The 25,429-nt window shown below is 31.1% G+C and overlaps 1 protein-coding gene across 1 annotated transcript; it reads right to left on the reverse strand.

Moving 5' to 3' along the window:
* Nucleotides 1-3,079: 3,079 nt before the first annotated feature.
* LOC132727557 (uncharacterized) lies at nt 3,080-5,496 on the reverse strand. Its single transcript, XM_060713105.1, has 2 exons — nt 4,857-5,496; nt 3,080-4,591 (listed from the first exon to the last, which is right to left on the reverse strand). The coding sequence occupies exons 1-2, from the start codon at nt 5,461-5,463 to the stop codon at nt 4,161-4,163; spliced, it is 1,038 nt and encodes a 345-aa protein (XP_060569088.1). The 5' UTR covers nt 5,464-5,496; the 3' UTR covers nt 3,080-4,160.
* Between the last annotated feature and the right edge of the window lie 19,933 nt (nt 5,497-25,429).

Below are 25,429 nucleotides of genomic sequence, written 5' to 3' on the forward strand. Positions count from 1 at the left end.
AATATTCTGTATTATTTGTTATATAGTGCTAAAACTCTGTGGATAAATGTGGATAAAGTTAATACGAAAATTAATTAATAAATTTAAAAGAAACTCTTGTGAGACAACCATTCTCAGAAGTGCTTATTAGCCTTGAACTTTTGAAAGCATCCATTAAATGTCGCTGCGATAGATTTGTAAAAGCTTAATGTAGTCTTTTATTTGGTTTTGCTTTGTAATGATGATGGAATGTTAGTAATATTACATTTATAAATCATACAGTGTTCCCTTTTACCAATTCAATCCTATTACAGTTGCAGTAATAGTACATATATATTTTTACTCGTATTTCGCTGCTTTTAAATCAGTCACTTTTTGTTTGAAATTTACATTGCAATAAAAAGTGGGTAAGTCGGTAGGTTTCCAGACTAATAAAACATATTCATGACTATGCAAATTCTACGGAAATATATTACATATGTTGCATTACCATGTACTTTTGAATTTTGAATCAGTGGTAAATCATGTTTTCTTATTATTGAAATTTTCGTAATACTAACTGTTGCAAACGCACTTATATGTATGATACATATATAACATTACTACGTTGTATATAAGACTTTTTTTATTTAAGACTGATTAATAAATTTATATATTTTAGCGTGTGGGGGTTGAAAAATAAAACATGACACTCAAAATGATTAGAACATCCGTGCACAGCATTGCAAAGCAAGAGCTTATATTACCATTTAAGTTGTAAAATAAAATTAGAATGAAACTGGAGGTATGCTGCTTTAATACTGGAGTCGCCATAAGACCAATACTGGGTTTGTGCCACGTTAAACCCAAGAAACAACAAAAAAAAACGGGAGGATAATTCTTGGTTGACTTAAATACAATATTTGACATGCCTTAGCTAAATAGTTAAATTATTTCTTTTTCTATATACAAGCTCAAAGCATTGGTTAAAATAGCATAAAAATATGTAAATTGAAAACCTGCTACAGTAAAATAACTGTAACAGGTGCATACTGCAATTAAGATTTGTCGAGAGATAAAATATATATCTCATTAGTTTCTAGGCAAGGAAGAGATAGCAGGTGTTTAAAATACTAGTTATGAAACAAAATAACTACCAGATAATAGAAAAAACAATTAAGATTCGTGGATAACGCGTCGGACTTGTAAGCCGCGTGGGTTCAAACCCGGTTAGGGACAAGACTCTGTTTCAATGAGTAAGAAAATTTACACTTATTGCCCAATGCTGGTTGATGCTAGGCCATGAACGGATTCGAGAGTTTGAAGTTATAAGTTATTTGTTACCTTCAAAATCAAACTAAAAAGAAACGTATAAACTTCATTTATGATTAACTATACATATATACATGTATGTATGTATGATATTCATAAAACAAAAACTGTTGTTGTTGTTGTTTAGAACAAAAGCAGACAATTCAAATGTTTCTTAATAACTATTGTACGCAAAAAAGCCGCAATAACACTTAAACTATCTGATAACAAATCTGCAGACATAGTTATTATGAAACTGTAAAAACGATTCTACATTGCCGCGGGAATCCAACAAAAAAATAATTCGCTTCTTGTGCGTCCATAAATTTTAAATAAGGCACCAGAAAAAGGTAGCTCATGTTTGATGCAGATAAATTTGGAAACAAAGTGGAACAAAGTGCATAAACCAAAATCATGAGATCGTATGTTAACAAAGTTTGTTTGTTTTTTGGTCGATCGGTAATCGGTAATGATCGAGAAAAGGGATACCATGCATAGACATATAACTATAAATCAATTACTTGTTTTTGCTTAAGGTAATTATTTTCTTGAAAACAATTAATACCAAGGATCTCTTTTCATTTCTAACACAAAAGGCATGATACATTTATAAAGTTTTCTTCGAAAGGTAGCATCTGGTCCTTATAAACGTTACGGCATATATTATTGTCAAATAGACAGTAATAGCAATAATGTCTTTTTAGGAATTGATATAAGAGGTTATAAATCTATATGTTATGAAATATTCTTAATCATTATCAACAGTAAATTGTATTGTTTTCATAATAATATGGTCGATTCAAGAAAAGAGTTGTAACATAGAATGTCACTGTTATTTAACAAACATGAATATTGTACGTAAACAGAATTAACTTTTCCGGATTAAAGTACATTCAAAACATTCAAACCAAATTTATTTGCAAGCTCAAGATTTCTGAATATGATTTAAATTTAATAATTATCTTCCTTTTTGACACACCTGAGACTGACACATGAGACGCAATTTAGTATCACAAAATCAGTTTTGCAGATCCTATTACGTTTAGAAAAAAAATGTAGAAAACGCATCGTAAATGAAACCGTGAATATATCGTAGATATCTGTTATTGAATATTAAAATCTAAGTAATTAGGTTTCAATAAAACAAAGTTTCTACAAATATACTAATATTAAAACAAAATAATTTTATTTCACTGTAAGTGAAAAGGGGATGATTTTATGCGGTCTTGTTGCGTGTCAAATTAACACACTGAAATAAAAGCTAAAGAATATTGTTACTGGGGGGGAGGGTTAAGAACAATCTGACTATAGTGCAGATCTACTTATTTCTTTAACTCATATATGTGAATCTGAAGACGACCGTATATGTGTCACCTTCTTTATAATTCGGATTTCCCGAGAAAGCTATTTTAGCCACGCAACCAAATAGGTTTTTACATAGGCATAAGAAGTATCAACATACCGTTATGCGTGAAGTTAAACAAATTGTCTAATTTTGTAAGAAAAAATAAGTTTGAAGTAATTTTTAATTACTTGAAAAAAATACAGTCAATTTTTAATGGGCAAGATTTTTTCGCCAGTTTACCTGTCGGCTATATGGACACGGCATGTTGTTTTAAAATTTGCCAGGGTTAATATTAGAAACCACATCGCTTTCAAAATTATGAAAGCTCTCCGATGATTGGTGTGTGGATAGACACGAGAAATAATTAATTTTGTATATGGTCACGCTCAGATCTAAAAAGGTAGCGTTATTTAGAACTCATTTTAATCAGATTGGGTTGAAGAAATACTGAGGAACAACACTAAGTAATATGATATGAATTTTTATTGGTAATATAACACACTATTAAAGGCACACTGTTCTGAATTGATATTGTAGCTAACTTTTTACCGAGAATATACACATATCTTGATATATGTTATATGATATTTATTTTATTATTACTCCCTGGCCATGTAGATAAACGTTCTTTGCTGGTTACCAACTAAGTAAAGTAATTATACATGTAGTGATTTAGTATTTTGTACGAATAATACTCTTATTCCAGACTAAATGATTCATTGTCACATGATCAGCATTCCGTGTGCTTTAAATTCATTACCTTAACATGATAAAATAAGGGGACGCTTTTGGGGATGAAGAAAAATTATGAATATTCTTACTATTTTCTTTCATTTTTTTCCCTTTTGGCCTTTTATTGAATTTAATGTGTTTGTTTTAAACTTTACATAGAATTGTCTACAAGTCAATATAAAATGATAAATATAGTAAACGAATAAGCATGCATGCTGAATACTAAACATTAAGATGCAATAAAAGTAAAAGAATGTGAGTAAAACTGTGTCAAATGCGCAAAATTAGGACAATAAGCAAGAATTTCTTTAGTTAATCTTCTTCATAAACTGTGATGTAATTTGACGTAATGAAATGCCATCAACATAGTTAATATATTATGATTGCGGTTCGCAATGGTTTTATTGGTATGTACCACTCTGTTTTGCATTTCCTCTGTTTATCTCATTCCTGACGTCAAAATAAATGCACTGCCGTGCAATGCCATATTACGAAGTCGCACAAATGGCACGGGTATGAGAAACTACACGGGTATGAGATAAACATGAAATTATAAACCTTGAATCTGCTGAATCTGTGTTATGTGCTTTGTATTTTAAATAGTCTATTCAAAAGTTTAAGGGCGTTCAGAATTCTAATACAAAAATGAGCTACCAACAGTTTAACGCTTGATACAAAATCTTAACAGATGTGCACTTATTGTTCCAACAGGGAAATGACTATTACATGAGATAACCTATAAATGTAGTATAGAACAATACTGATGATAATGATTTGATAAACACAATTCCTTTTGCATTTCTTATTTATCAAGTCAATACAAGAGAAAGCCACTGAATGTGGTTCGGTAACCAAAGATGATGTACTGTTCGCAAGTACTCGCTGTTCCCACCAGCACTTTCTGGCCTTTGTTGAAGTAATTGATATAGACATTTCCACCAGATCCGAATTGTTTGTCATGCCTTGGGTCAGCAACTGCTGCTGCTACTGACTTTCCATCAATAAACAAAGCAACGATAGCATCCTGACATGTAAAACTATCATCTCCTTGATGCCAGCTTTCAACAAAGAAGATAAACTGGTACACACCAGCAACTGGGACCGTGAATATTCCAGTTGATTCATTGAATCCTTCGCCATCATTGTAAGACACCTGTCTGAATGGAATGGCAACACCTTTTTTGAAAATAGATGCAACGTGACCTTCTTGGGGCTTATACTGAGCAGAGAAACTAATTTCTTTTCCTGCAAAAAAAGTTTGTAAAAAGCATTAAAATAACATTTCCAAACAAAATTCATTTTTGAAGCTGGCTTGTTTAATATAAAGGATAAACAAGATAAATTACAACGTGGATAGTGATATTACTTTTAATGAAATTAAAAATATGAAATTCTGTTACACTATAAATTATATAATATGTTCAAATGATTCTGGTTTATATCGAAATCATAGTAGCAATGTTTATGAATTAGAATTTAACTTTTACTAAGGTAAATTATGTAACCATACCTGATGAAAGAATCAGTGACGACATGCTTGTTTCCAATGTATCTATCCGTTTGTCAATACTTTCCGACTTTGTCTTAATTGTTGCAAGCCTGCTTTCAAAACCTTCGCTCTTTGATTTGACGGAATCTAATGTCTTTCCAATCAACTCAACTTGTCTTGAAAGATTGGATGTTATACTCGTCTGATGCTCAATTTTCTTTTCAAAGTCTTTAACTGCACCCCCATTGCTGGCTGTTTTTGGCAGAATTACACCTTTATTTTCCAATGTTTTCTCCAATGAAAGTACCAAATTTCGCACGTACTCCTTTTCTGATGAGATTGCCCTTTTCATTGCTGAAAAATCTTCCTCCTTCTTGGATATGCCGGTCTCCTGAATATCTTCAATACTTTTTAAAAGTTCTTTACAGCACTCATTACTGTCATGTTGAGGTACATTTTGTAAATGTTCTATGCGTTCCTCTATTTCCTTCTGTTTACGCCTAACTTTTAAAAGCTGTAATGATTGGGTATTTAATCTACTGTTAAACAGTTCAAACACCAAATCATCTTCCATCTTGATTGAGTTCACAAGTGCAAGAACCAAAAAAACTTTGGAAATCATTTCCATTTTGTTGTGTAAACAAAGCAACACCGATCACTGAAATAAACCGTAGAGGGTGTTACTTATATCTTAAATGCATACTAACATAACTTATGAAAAGGGGCGTTAAGTTAGTAATTATAAAGCAACTATGTCATCCATTTACGCATGGAGTTATCACAAGTTTAAGTATGTATTTATCAAGGACGAAAATATCTTTGAAACAAATACTTGATTCAATCCGTATTAGACGCAGAGTTTTTAAATCAATAATAATAAATGCTTACCATTTACGTTAATGATTTCTTTAGTGTAGATGTTATTATTATTTTTTTTATTATTCTCCTTGAAGATCGATCAGCACGACATAATTTTTGTATGTACGTGTTTAATGTGTATTTAGTTCATTCTTTTTTATCTTTGGATGATTGATATCAGTATTCCTAATTGAATATTGTTAAATCACCCTAAGGATGCATTTGTATGTTGCCCGCATTTTAAATTTGTCTGTTGATGCCTTATCTGTGATATGCCAGCTTCATAACCTACCTCTGATCCCCTGACAAAGTTCCGCTTTGTTTCCACACATTGTTTTCTTATTTAGAGCACATGCGTTCTTTTAGCTGAGGCCCAAACGAGTCTGCAATGTTCATATTATTTTAATTTTAATACTTTAATAGTTTTTTACTGTATAAAACAAAATGTATTTGGGCATCTATCAAAATGTTACTCTGGTCGTTACTTTGGCATTCGTTAAATGGCAAATTGTATGATACAAAAAAATTACAAAAGGAAAAAGATTAGCCCACCAGAAAGTATCCTGAGTAGCCTGCCCCGTTGGCTCAATGGGGGAGATAACAATATTTGTTATGCAGAGGGTCCCCGGTTTGATTCTTGGTCAAGGCGAAATTTGCTCGTGATATTGATCATGTGAGGTTAGTAGTTCGGTCAAGTGCGAAATAAAATTAGAAATTACTGGTTATGTGTATCGACTGCCGTTATATTACCAGTCAAATGTTAAAATCAGATAAAAACTATAAATAAACAGTGTCATAAACATTGTTCTCAATCATCAATGTCATACATTCATGCCGTATATTTGAAAAGATATTGAACGTCTTTGCACCGCTCAAGCCGGTACTAGGGGGCGTGAGAGATGTTGCACGTAATCATTATCCCTCATGTACAGACTCAATCAAACCGGGTCTGCAATTCTTATGTCATTTTGTTGTGATTAATGCTTCCGGGGCATCACATTGTTTCCGGATATTTTTTGCTATTCTTATAGCTGTAACCAAGAAAATGAAATAAATACAACTATATTAGAGCAATAATTATAGCTTGTTCCCGCTTTAACATGTTTATTATATCATATTATTTTGGTAACATTTCGCACTTGAACATCTTTGCATTTTTTAATCTTTGTACCTTGACAAGAGTTTGGTCTTGACATTTAGATAAGTGGTTAATTTTCATTGTTCATACCAACACTTAAAGCTCTTATACGCAACACTTACAACTTTACATTCAGGAAGTTTGTAAGGCTCGTTTTTGATAAGATAAAAATAGCAAAATGTGTCTGGGATGATGTTCTGTGTATTTAGTAGGTTAAAAAAAAGTAATAGTTAGACATATATAAGAACAAGAAGTATCTTTAAAAAAAGTAAAACTGGTTAACTTGCTTATGTTAGTTCTTAGTTTTCCATGCAAAATCATATAGAAATGTTAGCATAACTAGCATAACATTGACATAATAATTTTTGTAGGGTTATTAATCTTGCTAAAAAAGAACACTTTCAGATGTATGTGTTTCTAAACAAACCAGTCAAGTTTCGGTAAGGGAACACAATTTCTTACACCAAAATCTACGCAGTCGATAAGGCATTTTTTACTTTTATTATTACTTGATTTATATGCAAACATATACAAGAATTATATCAATTGAACACATCAATAATTATATAAAATATCAGATTCTTTTTTAAACAGCATAAACCTAAGTGTACCTGATAATTTCTGATATTATTTTCATTATTTTGAACACGATTTAAAAACTCAGATCTTGTGTAAAAAAACTCAATAAGTTATAAGATGCGTTGACTCTGCCATGCATGTCGATCCCGGAATAAGTACAATAGATAAACAATGTAACATTCAATACGCATTTATGTGCTTTACGTACAAACTTTAATGCCTGAAATATACTTGTTTCATAGTTTGGGACCTCTCTATTAAAATTGTGTCAGAGTTAAATCGTATACATATACATTGCACACTGCGTTAACTGGAGTACAGGTATGTGTTACCCGTACTCAACAGCATGCCCATTGATTGGCTCATTTCTTTTTTTAAGGTTTATCTTGGTGACGACAGGGAAAGGGATAGTGATAGAAATATCATATTCAGATGCTCATTCATTGACACTTAATGGTCAAATTGTTTGCAAAATGTTTTTAGCCTAGAACGTTCTTAATTTTTTACCTCCTGAGTTTAAGCAATTATAAATAAACTTGTCAAGTATCAAATTAATGTCTGAAGTAAATATGATTTAGTGTTGACATTGTGATGATTTGATCAATCAGAAAAGATGTATATCGAGGTAATATAATATATGTATCTCAGATGTGCATGTTTGCAGAGAGCCCACGAACGTTTATGTGCTCATGATTAACAGGAAACTAGAAATTAGAAACTTATTGAAATAAATGTCGCTTTATCTAAGAAAACTGATATATTCCTGCTAGAACTATTGCAAAAATAATTGAGCCGTGCCATGACAAAACCAACATAATGGGTTTGCGACTAACATGAATCAAGACCAGCCTGCGCCTCCGCGCAGTCTGATCAGGATCCATGCTGTTCGCTATCAGTTTCTGCACTTGCAATAGAGATCATCGAACAACATGGGTTCTGATTAGACTGCGCGGATGATCTGGATCCATGCTGGTCGCAAACCCATTTTGTTGGTTTTGTCGTGACGCGGCTCAATTATGTTTGTTGCGCTGAATGTAGAGGACAAATTTAAAAAGTTCGGGTCAATTAAAGGAGTCAAAATAAGTAGTCGAACCGAAACGACTTTGTCTGCGTATTTAGTTATAAGAAATGCGGCCTGATTTTCATAAATGCCATGAAAACAAGAGAAAATTGATAGAGTAAATCATCATTTTTGTTTTAGAAGTGACAGGCGACACGATCCACCTAGAAGTTTATAGGTCCTTAATTTTGCCATGTCTAGGGACCAAATGTCTTAAAATTGCTCTTAAATATGAATTAGGCAGGCAAAAACGTTTAAAGATAAACTATGCTCAACCATGATATTAGAAAATATTGATATTTGCTAGACATATAAGATAAACTTGATACAAAGTAGATATGTTATGTGCACACACTATACACTTTAAGTGAACACACTAAAAATATATATTGACATTAAAAAAAAAACTGGCAATTTTGTTAAGAAGGGTCAGCATTAATTGGCCTATAATAAGGAATGCAGACTCCAATACATAGTTCGTACGTTCTTTTATTTAAATAACACATATATAAAATAAGAAGTTTATAGATTTCAATAAATTTCGAATAAAAATATTTTACACAAAGGTGAGTACAGAATATTTTTAAGAAAATGAGCCGATTAGGACAATGAACAAACACCGTTAATAAGCTTTTGTATACAGGGAACCTGTTCGGTTTAGTATTCTGTAATAGAATATATAGTCCTTTAAATGATACAAAACGAGTAGTTGACACCTAAATCTATGCGAGTGCATTATATATAACAGTTGCTGAGTTTTTCATTGTCTTTATTATTATTATTATTATTATTATTATTATTATTATTATTATTATTATTGTTATTATTATTATTATTATTATTGTTGTTGTTATTATTATTATTATTATTATTATTATTATTATTATTATTATTATTATTATTTATTTATTTATTTTCATAATAAGTCTTTAACATGAAATAAACGAAGCAGAAGCGATATAAAATGAAGACCACATCTTTAAAATGATGACATCGACGCTTTTACATATTCCCTGTTAGTGTAGATTTCTTGAACAATGGTTTCATCTAAGGGATGAAAATATTAAACCTTTAAGCGTTACTTTATAAAGTACATCGTTAATGAAATGGGAGACACTCTATTATAATCCAAGTTATAATAGGAAAATGCCCGCAGCCGAACTATATCAATATGTTGTTTTTGTTCCTTTTCTCTTTCTTTCTCTCTTTTATAAATTCTCCAGTAATTTCTATAATAAATATTTTTGAAGTATATATTTATATACAAAATCAATATGCAAATATAACAAAAAAGGTGTGTATTTAACCCACAAAAGAAAATTACAATGTACTTTTAGTAAGGCGCTGCATTGACAGAAAAAAAACACCTTATCATGCCTTTTGTTTTAATGCTTAAATAGAATGCTGGTCTCCTTAAATAACAATTACAGTCTAACCTGGCTAAGGACACCGCTCACGGGATAAGTGGACTCTTACGAGCGGTTCCTCATAACAATGGCCTATGTTTGTGCCGTATTAATGGAAAATATCAAATTATCTTTTATGCTTATGTATAGAAGTTTCATACATGTTAGCAAAAAAAATGCTTATTTAAAGTGTTTAGAATAAGTATTTAATAATATGAAAAGTTAATCTGGGTGGTAATATTAAAAAGATATTTGGAACATAAATAAGACTTTTGTTTAGAATAATTTTTTTTAAATGTGAATGGCACTAGCTTGATTAGAACTACTTTATATACTCATTTTTTCCTGTTATTTAAATCATCCCGACTTATGCCGTTTTCATGACAGACGACAACTTCTTTAGAAACTCATTCCTATATCTCAAGATTTTAATCCGGTGCTAAGAGGCATGTAATGGTTTTACAAGACAATGTATCTTGTAAAAACACGCAATAAAATCGAGTCTGCAATCGCCACACACTTTGCTTTGTATTCATCGCTTTTGTAGAATCTAGCAATCGTGTTTTAACCCCTTCAAGTTTGCCTATATTCAAGTTTTTTCTAAATCAAGCTCATACATTTAAGTGTTAAAACGTTAAAACAAACATTAAAACAAATGTTTTGGGACATATGTTTAACGCAAATATTATATGATGGACCGAGTGTATCCGTCAGCGGCTTATTTGGGGTTCTGCCATTTAATCATTCATTGTTTTTATTTATTTATTTTTTTTATTTTTTTTATTATTATATTTTTTTATTATTATTTTGTTTATTATATTGCACAATTCATCTTGGGTTTAAATATCTTAACAATTAAAATTACTTTTACTTCAATTAATGAAATATTTTCACCATTCATTTTGGCTTTAAAGGGCCTCCTTGTACAAGTGGATGAATTCGTTGACTTTAAATACTTGCCACTTACCACTGTGTGTTCGAATCATGTCAGGAAATCCATGGGCTCTTGGTCTCAAGCTGCATAAGTGCACTGGTCTTGTCCAATAGATGGTCCTTATTGATTTTTGGGGCCAAGGTGTCAAAGGTCAATAATGCTTCCATTCTTAAATTATAAATAAAATATAAAATATTTGCTATCTGACTCTAGCTTCTATAAGGATATTCAACTTACAATCCGTCGTGCTAGTGATCTTATAAAGTACATTCCTCTAATGATAATTACAAGCTTCAAAGGTCATTTAACCCGCGGAAATAAAGGTACACATTAGTTTGATTCTTTTGAAGTAATGGTTTATGGCCATCTTAGATGCTAATCATGTGAAGAAAAAAGCGTTGCTGAATGTGAAATCGTTGGTCATAAAATAACAAAATGTAAACAAAGAAGCATTTTGACCTGCACACAAAAAATATATTAAAAAACTACATTTATACTAGCTGCTGGGACACAACAGAAGCAAAAGTTGTCTCAGGTAATTGACCAATGTTGAGAATTTTGAGACAGGATACCATAGAAAATTTAATTATTATTAAATGAAAATAAGGCATTTCTTGGGCAAATTGGGCCTTTAAGATAATTCCTAGTCTTCATTTTTTTCGCGGAACTTCTTTAAGAGATTCCATAAATAAGATAAAAATAATGTAAAAAACGTTAATCGGAGCTGCAACTGTCAAACGATGTAATTTAATTCAGTGTCCGCGGTTTAATATTTTCTACTTAGACTGCAGTATTCGCTTACTGTTGATAAGCTACTTAAAACATGTAAAAATGCAAAACGTAATAAGAATGTTAAAACGGATATAAACACTAGTGCCTAGATCTGATTAATGAGATTAATGAGATTCTTTGTTTGTTATACCGCGCCGAACACTCTAACAAGTAGGCATAAAAAGAGTTGGTACAAGTGTATTAAATAAATCTTAGAATACAAGTTTACTTCTTTTAAGTAATCGGGGTTTAAGATGAAACTGAGGCAAAAAGTTCTTTTAGTGAATTGACTCGAAAAAAATATGTCACGAACATGTGCAACATACTGACATTCAAGAAAGAAATGTTTGACAGTAAAACAATCATTGCAAGCACTACAAAATGGAGCATCATCTCCTGTTAATAGATAAGAAAATGCACTCTAGTATGTCCAAGTATCCATCAAAATAGAACATCATATCATAATAATAATCATTGGGAAAGATAGGGATGGTAATTTATCAAAACGAAGAGTTAACATCATGAAGGTTGTAAAATACAGCTATGTCGTAATTTGATTTCTATTCTGATAAGATAATTTTACTTTTTGAGAGTTTAAGGTAACTATTTGATACGGATTTATATAAATCCGTGCTATTTGGAAACGATAAATCTCATGGTTTAATAGTTTAAGTATTCTTTATCCTGGCATCTATTTTTTCATTTGTTCGTATTTCTACGTTGCCTGGATCCAGCGTAAATTGACTGAATAAATGGAGTTGGTTAATGAATCAAAATAAGTCCTTCAAAATATTTGTGAGATGCGACATGAACTGACTGAACTTACTATGGCGGTAAAGTGACGGTATAATAATTGAGCCGCGTCACGACAAAACCAACAAAGTGGGTTTGCGACCAGCATGGATCCTGACCAGCCTGCGCATCCGCGCAGTCTGATCAGGATCCATGCTGTTCGCTATCAGTTTCTCTACTTGTAATAGGGTTTGTAAGCGAACAGCATGGATCCTGATCAGACTGCGCTAATGCGCAGGCTGGTCTGGATCCATTCTGATCGCAAAACCATTATGTTGGTTTTGTCGTGACGCGGCTCAATTCATCTCGTTGCAATCAGATTACATCTTTTACAAAATACATAATACCTCGTCCCCTCGAGGCAGTTCATCGTTCGAAAGTTCACAAAATTATGATAAATCGTTCCCTCGATATCACGACTTAATTATCACTTTCCCTGGAGACGAGTAAAAGTGTGTTACCTCTGTGCCATCGTATCATCTCTAAGAAAGCCATTGTTTGTTTATGCATTTTAGATAATTTCGATTCTTTTAAGTCATCAAACATATGAGGCGTATGATTTCTATATCAAATATTAGCATTTAATTTGATTTTAAGACCACGAATGTTAATAAAATTGAGCTGACAGCGGCCAAATATATTGCGCATATAAAATATTAAGACTTGTTACATGTGTCTGTATATTTGAAACTCGGAGAGTGTGATTTAACATTTTTACCCTTTAGCCCAACTTATGTCTCACTTTATATATGATGTATGTGTATACAATTATGCGATGTACTAAAATTTTGACTGGCTACATATACGGTTTGAAATCCTAAAAAGTTTTGTAAGCATTTCTCGCCGACGCACAAATGAGTTGTTATCAAATATAATAAGGACGTGACATATATACTGTGACATATGTGTCATTACAATATATATATACATCAATTAATTCAACCTTTAAAACATACATTATATATGGTAAATAACCAAGCTCTTGTATTATTGTTCACCAAATCCGGCAAACAAACAAGCAAGCAAACAAATCATATAAAATGTACTTTTTGTCAGAAAAGTGGTCACTCGATTAAGATATATGTAATGCAAATAGAATAAAAAAAACGTTATTGAACTTTGTACATTTACGGTTATATAAATTATATAGTGTATAACTGCTCTGTCAATTAAAAAACTTGAGTTTGTAATTGTGACATAATGATTCACAAACAATATTTTCATGTACAAGAATGATTATGTGTTGTTTTCCGAATATATGGAAGAAAGTGAACCCTCGGAAGCATCAGAACAGCAAAGTTACATGAAATTTCAAACTCGGTCTGATTGAGTCTGGACATGAGCGATAATGACAAGTGCAACATCCCTTAGGTCTCCTAGAACTGGTTGGGCGGTACTCAACACTTAAAGTGGTATCAATCCCTCGGAAAACATACTCTGAACCGATGACAGCAGAAGATTAAATAGCAGATATTACATGGCGTCGTATGCGGGTATATTTGAGCCGCATCACGACAAAACCAACATAGTGCGTTTGCGACCAGCATGGATCCAGACCAGCCTGCGCATCCTTGCAGTCTGATCAGGATCCATGCTGTTCGCTGTCAGTTTCTCCACTTGTAACAGAGTTGGTAAGTAAACAGCATGGATCCTGATCAGACTGCGCGGATGCGCAGGCTGGTCTGGATCCATGCTGGTCGCAAACCCACTATGTTGGTTTTGTCGTGACGTGGCTCATTTTAGTATATAATTAGTTTGTACTTTACTTATATTGGGCTCAGCTTGCGACGTTAACTCATCAAATTAACTTCTTTCAGCTATTTCTACAAATATGAAAGCAAGACTTTTTTGCCGACCACAATTACTGGACAAATAATAAGCCGTTTTTGCGGGAAAATTACTGGTTGTATATGTCTTTCATGGTACCTCGTTTTTATTACAACTTCGCACTAACTATTTTCTAAACACGACTCATTAAAACGTTAAGTTCCTAATAGACTTTCTTTTTATCTGTCTAGAAGAGACCCGCTGTCATTGATGTTAAATATCTCTTACTGTCACTGACCAATTTGTACTGGATCAATTTAATATCTTGGTAAGAAAGAAAATCAGCTAGATCTATCACTGAAAAAAAGTTTTCATTCGAACTTGCTAAACTCAGGATATACCACGTGACTCGAGTCATCAGAAATATAAAGTGATTGAAATATCAAACTTTGATACTAGATGTGTGTTTTTGAACATGGTAAGGTTATTGAAAATATATATCATTACATATGAAAACGTTTTCATTGTTCTTCTGTGAATTATTTAATATTATAGAGCCTTTTTTTGTTTCGTATGGTACTTAACATTTAAATATATATGCAATTTGACAACGAATACGAATACTTTCATTTATTTACACACTAATAAGGTTATTACAATAAAAATAAGAAAATAACAATAAAAAATCACTATGCATTAAAGAATTTTCAAATATATGAGCCGCGTCACGACAAAACCAACGTAGTGCGTTTGCGACCAGCAGGGATCCAGACAAGCCTGCGCATCCGCGCAGTCTGATCAGGATCCATGCTGCTCGCTTACCAACCCTTTTACAAGTAGAGAAAATAATAGCGAACAGCATGGATCCTGATCATACTGCGCGGACGCGCAGGCTGGTCTGGATCCATGCTGGTCGCAAAATGTTGGTTTTGTCTTGACGCGGCTCATCTTATATCATTAAGTCTCCTCAGTTATCTCAGACAAAAATTTCAGAGTTTTTTGTTTTTTGTTTTTTTGTTTTTGTTTTTTCTTATTTTGTTTGTTTGTTGTCAGAAAAAAGACGCATCGGCCCACATCTATAAATCAGTAACATGCGTTTTCTGACAAGTATGATAAAGTGTATCAAAGAGTAAGTATCTGGGTGCAAACGGAAAAGACTCAGTTTTATTATAATTTTATACTAGCACAAATTTTCACTATCTGTAAAACGATGATTCCTTTCCTTCATTCCTCCTTAAAAAAACATCACAGAAGGTTGATACCAACACATGTTTTATATGAGAACTTTTGTCAATATACAATTGAAAGTTTGGGGTTGTTTTACTTAAAAAAGTCATGTTAACACGATAAATTGGACTTGAAATACACAGATAGATTCAATCTGTATTTCCGAATCTCACGTCTTGTGAAATAGAGAGAAATATCAAATTTGTGACAATTTGGCCTATTAATTATGATCATTTTCTGGAAAAAAAACATTGTTCAGAAAAGTACAAAAGTCATAAACTAGGTCGAAACCATTGTATTGTACTTTAATAGACAAACTGTATTTGTCTACAAACTACTTTTTATTTATCTTTAATTTTTATGATACTTAGTTTTCTGTAGTTAAAAGCGGAATGTAGATCGTAATCAAATTAAGCTCTAAGCGTTAAGCACAAAGTTTATTCTGAGGGTTAGTACACTTAAAATAAGATGAAATTTTCTAAATAACAGAATTGATTATATAGTCTCTTACAAAATTGATGTTACAACTTCTCAATTCCGATAACTTAGTTTGTAGATAGTAAATTCATCTGGAACTGAGACGCATTTGTTTATGAGTGACGATGCCATGAGTTCAACTTACTCATTTTTTATAGACAATGTCTTTAATTTCTGGTATGTTACGTGTGATATAGATCTATTTATCCTCAAATCAAGCACACGTCAATTCCAGGATAGCTACATTAACAAATCGTCTTGGTACAACTAAGAGGTTTGTTTGTTGCTATTCCAGTTCATCTTTTAATACGTGCATTTATTTTTCCGAATATATATTTAAAATCCCAATTCGCGTTCTGTTCATCTGTACATCTGCTGTGCTATTTGAACCTGGTTTCTTACAACGATGAAGAACGAAAACGCATTAAGTAATTGATAAACGTTAACCCACTAGTGGAAATTAAAAAAAAGAAATATAATTAATGGCAAATGCTATTGAATTTATATGGATAAGTCCAACGTAAATTATTATAAGTCATATTTTTTAAGTTGTGTGTTCTAACTGCTAATTTGATCATGTTCTATAACGGCTCTATTTATAGTTTTATTTTCCTTGTCTCCAATCTACTAAAAGTACACCAAAAGTACACAAATACTTTTAACTGATTATTTTCACTTTTTCACATTATTTCTTGTCTTGCAACCATGGATAATTTGCGTTCGAGTTTTAATAAATTACTCAAATCTTTAGATTGCTTTTTATTCAAAAGGTATATGTATATAATTCTGTTTTTTTTTAAAAGCAATTATTTATTAATAATTGAGAGAGATTTTTCTCTTTTGCAACCTACCTTCTGTTATTAATATGGTTTGTAATATATAAATTGTATAAAGGTTGTTTTTTGTAGCTTTAAATTAAATAAAAAATGAAAGTTTTCTAACATCAAAATAGTAAGTCGGGCTCAAAAGACTGAACAAGGTACCATTCAAATATATAATGTAATGTTTTGACACAAATAACTTCAAATACAAGTACATTTTGACCAACTTACTTCTTACTTTCAAATTGTGATTGACTTTATTATTATTAACAGGGATATATAAGCTGTAATGATCAATGGGAAAATGTAAATTAATTACATGCAGAGTTTTTTTTTATTTATTGAAGATTCTTATCTCTACAACGTTTCTTTGGAAATGATAAGGCAACACATAAATTCGTTTCAATTTTCGGTCGCAACATTGCAGTTTAGAATGCATTCGTTTATTTCTCATATTGTGCTCTTTTGTAAACGTGCATTTGTGTTCTGGCGGAGATTTTTATTATGTCACATCCACCGGCATTTCAACCACGTGACGTTTCAATTTCTTTCAGAATGTTTGACAAATGTTATCAAATCAGCATCCTTTCCATTTCCTGAGTCCTAAACTCCAGCTTACCTCGTTTTTTTCCGAATCCAAAATAATTATATCAAGTCCATATTGTACTTGATCTAGTTTTGCCTCAGTTTCCGAATCTCAAATGAATACATCAAATTCATACGGTACTCAAAATAAATGTATCTTTAATATATTACAATGCATTTTTGATGCCGAATGATAAGTTTAACGTGTTACTCCTGAAGAGTTGATATGGTGAAATAAAAATTTCATTATAGTTTGTTGGGTACCATCCTTAATATTCTTAATGCTTTGAACTCACAAATACACTATCTAATAGACAGGAATGTACTATAAAATCAACATTGTTTTTGTTTTTTGTTGTTGTTTTTTTGTTGGCGGCTAATTTGTTGATGCAGTGATTTGTAAATAAGAATTTAAACTTGCATTTTGCTACAGAATGCACTTGTCATATGCATGTAAATGTTTTTATTAAATTGATACCAGTACATTTATCTGGCAATTTCACATAATTTGTAAAAGAATATGTTTTTTAGAAACATCTTCGATTAATTTGTGATAGAGACTGTTCGTATATACACACGTTTGTAGAGTAAATCAGAACATTAGACTCTATTTATTCCACCTTTATATTACACTTTAAACCTTATTTTATACACCAACAGTCCCTCGCTTAAAAATGCCAAAAAATAGGGTGCTTTATCGCGATTTCGTCTCTTTTCATTCTTCCTCATTTTTAATTTTACTTGTATGGAAAAAAAGAAAAAAAGCAATCTTTAAAAAGTAAACTTTCTAGCATAATATTGTGATATCCTTAATCTTCTTTACAGTATTTGTACATTAGTGTATTACATCTTTGATGTTTAAAGTATTGCAATCCAACATAGTCCAAATGACCTATTTATCGAAATTCCTTTAATTAGGCTTTGACATGTGTAATTCAGTTTCACAATAAGAGACAATGAATAAAAGTCATACGTACACTAGAAATAGATGTTTTCTTCAAACGGATTCAATATTGACAATAATTTTCTCTTGGGATAAGACATTCATGATACATGTTAAGGCCGATTTCATCATTTCATGTTGCATTAAAGTACAAATACCTCAAGCTAATTTATAGTTAACAATATGTTTACATCTTACAGTTCTGATTTATTGTAACAAACATGTTTACAATGAAAAGAAATTAATCAAAGAAGATCAAGATTCGTAAAATCTTTCATCATAAGACAAATTCAGTTAGTATTTCTCTAGTTTCTAGTCAACGAAACGATATCTAATTTTGTCATAATTGTAAACATATGACTACTATCAGTTGACTAAACTGCCTGTTTAAAACCAAAAGATAAACCTAATAAATGCAGAAACCAGCTGGCCACCAGTAAAGAACAAATAATTATATGTTAAGAATATGACTAAGAGCTCTTTGGCTCACTAGTTGAATCTCTTTTGGTTCGTGATAATGCCTCCCATTTGATTATATGCTAAAGTATATTATTTGCGATCTGATTCTTTTACCTAGCTTCTATAATGATAACAATTAACAAGCATTCGTGCTAGGGATGTGTTAACGCATATTCCATTACTGACAATTAGTAGCTTCAGTGTCGTTTCTAAACGTGAAAATTAGAAAAATCTTTTCTTATGTTGTGCATGTATGAGAAATAAAAAGGTTTATCATTATGAAGGTATTCAAAATGAACTTTAATGAATGGTACTCAGTATAGCTTTGTTTTAAATATTTCAAAATGATTATCAGAAGTCAATTCATTTTCAATCAGCATACAAATGGATGAAATAGATGACAAGTTATATAAATATATCCAAAAAGAGCTACAACTTTCCTAGTATGAAAACATTGTATAAGAAATAATTATAAGTCTTCAAGGAACTCCTACAATCACACAATATAAAATTCTATAATAAATTTATAAGTGCACTTAAACTGGAAAACTATGCAATAGATAATATAAAAGTACACACCCGGTATGAAGTTTGAAAATCGTGTTTTAATGCGATTTTAGGCCGATTGAATGAAAAACGTTTGTGGTCAAATTTGCGCAATAAAATTGATTATTCCGGGAAACAGAGTGAGCGGATAATATGACATTTTGTACACGATATTTATCCAGTCGTATAATACACTGTGTAATGCTGGAAGAATGAAGAACATTATTTCTAATTGTAGATTTATATTAATTATATAATGTATAATGGCTACGTCAATGAAAAATGCATAAGTTTTTATAATCGCGACACATATTATTGTAAACTGATAAAAGCAGACCATCATTTAGCAGATATTATATGGCGTCCGGTATACAACCATCTATGTCAAATTATTCTGTCATCAGTTTTGCTATCATAAACTTTTGAAAACGGAAAGAAACGTGCAATCTTATTAAACTATATGAATATATAATGTTAAATCAATAAACAATATATAAAAAAACAAGAAATAAAAGAAAATGGTTCAAAAGTTTAAAGGAACTCCACTGACGTCCAATATCCTTAACATATAAAGCTTAAATCTTAGATCTTAAAAAGATTGTATGGAACAAATGAAACGGAAAGATATAAAGAAAGATGATAAGAACTTTTAAGAAAAGTGAAAAAAGTGTTGTTTTTTTTTTTTCTTGTTTTTTTTTCTTTTTTTCTTTTTTATTTTTCTTTTTTTTTTTTGGGGGGTATTATTCACAATTAAAATGTTATTCTTGTAAACTCCAAAATGACATCTTCATAATGAGATATTTATCAATATATATCGTGGGTATTTAAATTTAATTGGTTGCTTTTACATTGGACTCAGCATGCGAAATCAACCCATCAAATTAGCTTCTTTCTGTTTCTGCTATATATCCAAGTATTTAGATTTGCAAAATTACTGAACAAGGAATGAACCGTTTTGCAGACAGGTTACTGGCTGTATATGACCTTCGTGGTTCCTTGTTTTAATTCAGCTTTACACTGACTATTTTCAGAAACACGACTCGTTAAAATGGCAAATAAGTTGTCATTAGTTCCTAATAGACTTCCTCTTGTCTGTCTAGAAGAGACGCGCCGTAATCAATGTTAAAAGCTCTCTTATTATCTTACGGAGTCACTGACCAGTTTGTAATGAGTCGATTTAATGAATTAGTTAAAGAAATCAGCAGTCACTGCAAAATAGTTTTCTTTTAAATTTCCTGAAATCAGGATTGCCATAGCACGTGACCTGTGACATCAGAAATGATATGCAGTTAAAAGTTAAAATATCAAACTTTGATAATAGATGTGTGTATTTGGAGATGATAAGGTTAAAACAAATCCATTATAACGTGTAAAAAAAGATTTTCATTGTTCTTCTGTTAATGTAAAACATAATGAAATATCGGATATTAAGATTATGCTACACCGGTTGCCGGTTGACCGGAATATCTAGCTGAAGTACATTTTCATTTAAATAACGAGGATTGATCTAGTGATCTAGTTTTTGTTGAACAATTAGATTTTCTATAACTTATGGAGAATGTCAGTGATTGGTTGTTTCTCTTATATTTTACATATCAACTGATGATATAGTTAAAAAATTAATACATAATAACAGTTCTTCAATTAAAACACCTTTTGTTCTAATAGAAGTTACTCAATTTATATTTGCAGATTGACGTCATCCTAAGCAGGCATCTAATATACTAAGGCGATGGAATGAACGCTAAATATTTTACACGGGACACGGCTCCTGGTTTTAATTATACGCAAGTAAGGCATTTGTCAAAATCAATACAAACGTGTCACATTGAATTTTTCATTCTTATCGACTAGATACCCGTATGTGCAGAAGTATAATTATGCATGAAAGAAAAAACATATTTGAATGAACATAATTTTATTTCATTTTTGAAGTTTTTGTTGTTGTTTTGGACCTCTTAAAAATACAAAAAGATGAAATATAATAAATGACAAATGAAATTGAATTTATATTAATTGTTGCCTGAGACCAAACTAACTGACTACAAATCGTAATTTACAGGTTGTGTTTGCTTACAACCAATTTAATAATCCTTCATTTACATTCTATTTATAGTTTTATTTCCCTGGCCTCCAATCTACCAAAAGTACATGGATACTTTTAACTGGTTATGTCCAATGTTAGATGATTTCTTCTCTTATAACTGCAGATTTTTTTGTTCGGTTTTTGTAGACTATTAGATTAAGTTTTTATTCCCGGTAAACGGTTGTGCCAATATATGATAGAGGTATAAATATATCATTCCGTATTTGGAAAGCAATTATTTAGTAATAATTCCGAAAGAATGTAAGCTATTTTAACATATTTTGATCAATACGTTTTGTTAGGTTACAATCAAATTTTATGAAAGTTATTTTTTCTTTGTACATTAGAAATGAAGGAATGTTTTTGTTCCATAGTTTTAAGGTTTGCTTACATCGAATAAGTAAATCGGACATAAATACCATTTTAATATTTTACAATAGTGTTAGACACAAATTACATCGACAGTAAGTACATTTGCTACATCATATTTTCACTTTGCTGGTGGTTTTCACGGCACGGCAATAAGGCTAATTGCATTTACTAGAGCTTAGTTCAGCCATTGCATTGTTCCTTGACAGGCTGTCAAGCAGTTTACTAGTATTAGTTTGCTTTCACTATCACAAGGAACTGATTACTACTGTACATGCCAGTGCAGAGGTACAGTACGAATGACCGTAGAAAGGATTTCATGATCAATCAGTTTTTACTTTCTAGTCGTGATTTTCTTATAATCGTTAGGAATAGAAAACCTGTAATAATAAATGTAATCAGGCTGGTGTTTGTAAATAGATTAATGAGACTAGTAATTTTATAATGTTTCTTTGGAAATGATAATGAAAAACAATTGAATGTCATTTCAATTATTTAGCAGTGCGATATTTTTAAATTCTTCCTTTCCATGGTGTGCTCTTTTCTAAACGTGAATTTGTGATCTGACAGAGATGTTTGCTATTAAACGATCCTTATCGAATGCTGTTTTACTTCTTCTTGCCTCGTTTTCATTTTCTGAATCCGAAAAAGTCAATATCATATCCATAGTCTTGCTTCATTTTCTGAGTTCGAAACATTCATATCAAATCCATATTGCACTCAAAGTAACTGTTTTTGTTTAAGATAACCGTAAACATGTACTGTTAATTTTGACTGTTTAATTTAATGTGTTTCTCCTTAAAGTTGGTGGTGTGAAAAAATGTTCATTATACATTCTTGAGTACCTTACATGTACCAATTCTATTTGACTCGTATACAGCCACAAAGAAGCACGGGCTCTTATATAAAGAGATCTTCTACAAAATTCGATTAATAAACAATACGTTCGGCATTTTCCAATAAATAATAACATTTTCACATACATGAACATTCTTTAAAATTGATGCATGTATATATATAACTGGCGAAATCTTTGATGAGCAAGTATGTTCCGAAAACTGTGTACATGTTAAAACTTGTCGGCAAAAATATATTCTATTTACTGAAGGATTATTTTACACTTTAAGCCTTAAAACCTACTAACAAATCCATTGTTGAAAATTGCAATTGAAAGTTAAAATAGTGTGCTTTTTTGGTGAGATTGTCTGTCCCTTCATTCTTCTTTATTTTTAATTTTACTTGTTTGGGAAAAGAAAAATCAAAGAGAAAAGTGTTAACATTTATGTCATATTAAAACATCATATACATTTAGTACATATTTGATGTATAAGATATTACCGCAGCGAATACATTCGATATAATTCAAATGACCTATTTCTTGAAATGCTTTTCATTAGCCTTTGACATGTGTAATTCAGATCCACAATAAATGACAATGAATAAAAGCCATGCATACACTGAGGATAAACGCTTTATTCAAACGGAATTCAATATTGTCACTAATTTGCTCTCGGAATAAGACATTTCTTATAGAAGATAAAGTGTTATTTCTCCTTTTAATGTTACACAAAAGTACAAATACCTCTAGTTAATTTATTATTACCAAAATGTTAACATCTCACAGGTTTTAACAAATGTCAAGATATAGCATTTTGATTTATTGTAACAAACATGATATCTGTGAAAAGAAAATAAACAAATGAGGTCACGATCTGTTCGACCTTTAATCAAAAAGACAAATTTAATTTATATTTCTCAAGTCACTAGTCTAAGAAATACTAGTCTAAGAAATGGGATTTAGTTTTGTCATAATTGTAAACATTTCACATGACATATATATAGTAAACATGACTGTTGAAAATATACAAAATTGTCATTATCATCTACATAAGCATCACTAATATCTAAGCTAGTGACTAGTTAACATAACCAGGAGCTGTTCTGTTTATAAATTAAAGTACATGTTTGTTGAATGAGAAATTAATATATTATGTATGGTATTTTATTGACGAATTATAGAAGTGCTAGATATGTGGATGATATATGCAGACGTATATTGAGGTACACACGGATTACAAATAGGCACAAGGAAAGACACTACAATATGTAAAGTACACAGGTGATTAAGTAGACGAATCTACCCTTCTTTATGACAGCTGTTTAACAATACCCCTGACACAAATCTATTGTGCAACTTTTCTTCTTTTTAGGGGGTTAATGATTGCAAAAGTTTAGTATTTACGACTTAATTTGATTGCTGCTTAGCTAAAAAAAAAAAGGACAGAATCACTGAAAGAAATTCTGCATTTTTTTTTCATTGCACACGTGGAATCACTTATGTCCATTATTTTTTGTACAACATTGATTAGTTTTTGTTTCGTTATAATTTTTAAATTTGTGTTTGAAGAAAGAATATGGACAAGAATGCAGTCAAAATATCCATATTTAAAGAAAAACTGTAATTTTATCCCAACATTTTACTTAAACAACATTACTCAAAATTGGTATTTTTCTCCAGACGCAAATGCTACATTTTTCAGACGTACAAAACATTAAAATGACAAATGAAGAACCGTTCTTGGCATTTTATGTGTAAACTATTTTTTACAGTAGGTTTTCAACAAGAAAACAAAACTTTTAAATGTGTCTCTAATGATTTCTCTCTTTCATTCCGTCTGACCAAGGGCAAAAGGTTTGCCTTCTATTTCAAAGATTTTTACACAACCTTTATGTAAGTCAATGACCGAGTCATACCGGATCAATCGGATAAAATAATTTCATCTTAATTTTGCATCCAATGGAGAAAATCTTGATAAAACATTTTGACTCTTAAGGAAAACATGAACCTAATGCCCTACTACTTTTACATTTTCCCTAAAATTATCATTATTATTATTTTCCTTCATGAGCATTGCAACGCAACATTAGATCGGCGTTTTCCGAAATATCAATCCTTTTAAAAATTAAACCAATTTTGAATTAAAAGACACTGTCATTTTAGGATGAAAGATCGGGAAAACGTCAAATGATATTTTAGTGACATAATTCTGAAATTCGACGTCATTTGAAGAAAAAACAAATACAAATAAGAAGTATAAATTTTGGGTTCTATCAGTAACATTTTTACCTTTTGACAATATTTCATACTCTGTGTGATTTTTCTTCCATTAAAATTCTTTTTTTTCCCCTATTGGTCAATACAGCAAATATGAACACATTAAAATACATTAGCAAATTTTAGGAATGAGATTCTTACAAGTTCACATGCAAAAAACACTTATACTTGATTGGCATTAAAACAACTTTTTAGATATTGGCGTTGGCGTGTTGGCGTGAATAGATGACTTAAGGATTATGTTTCATTCAGGATAAATTACGAAAGATAATTACGAATGGAAAAATGTATCTTTTTGTTTAACACATGTTTAGAGAATAACAGATAAATTATTTGTAGATATCATTTTATTTGTTTTTACTAATACCAGACGTCAACAGCCGCCTTGTACCTTATAATAAGAACAGTTAATTCTGGATTTATTCACTATTGTGTGGTATATAATGACAAAATAACTAGAAAACTAGACTAGTGTATATTAAAAGGCGCTCTTTTTTCTTCCTTTATCTGTCTTGAATATTTAACTTTGCTTCTTTAGATTAGCTTTATGGCTGAAATGTTAGCATTCTTATGTGTTAATAAAGTATCCATGAGCTTTCAGGACTACAGTATAACTTATTTTGCACTTTTTACATATTCCATATTGGAAACAGTGAGATAG

The sequence above is a fragment of the Ruditapes philippinarum genome, unplaced genomic scaffold (genome assembly GCF_026571515.1).
Source record: "Ruditapes philippinarum isolate M1 unplaced genomic scaffold, ASM2657151v2 ctg6922_1_1_1_1, whole genome shotgun sequence".
In the NCBI taxonomy this organism is placed as follows: domain Eukaryota; kingdom Metazoa; phylum Mollusca; class Bivalvia; order Venerida; family Veneridae; genus Ruditapes; species Ruditapes philippinarum.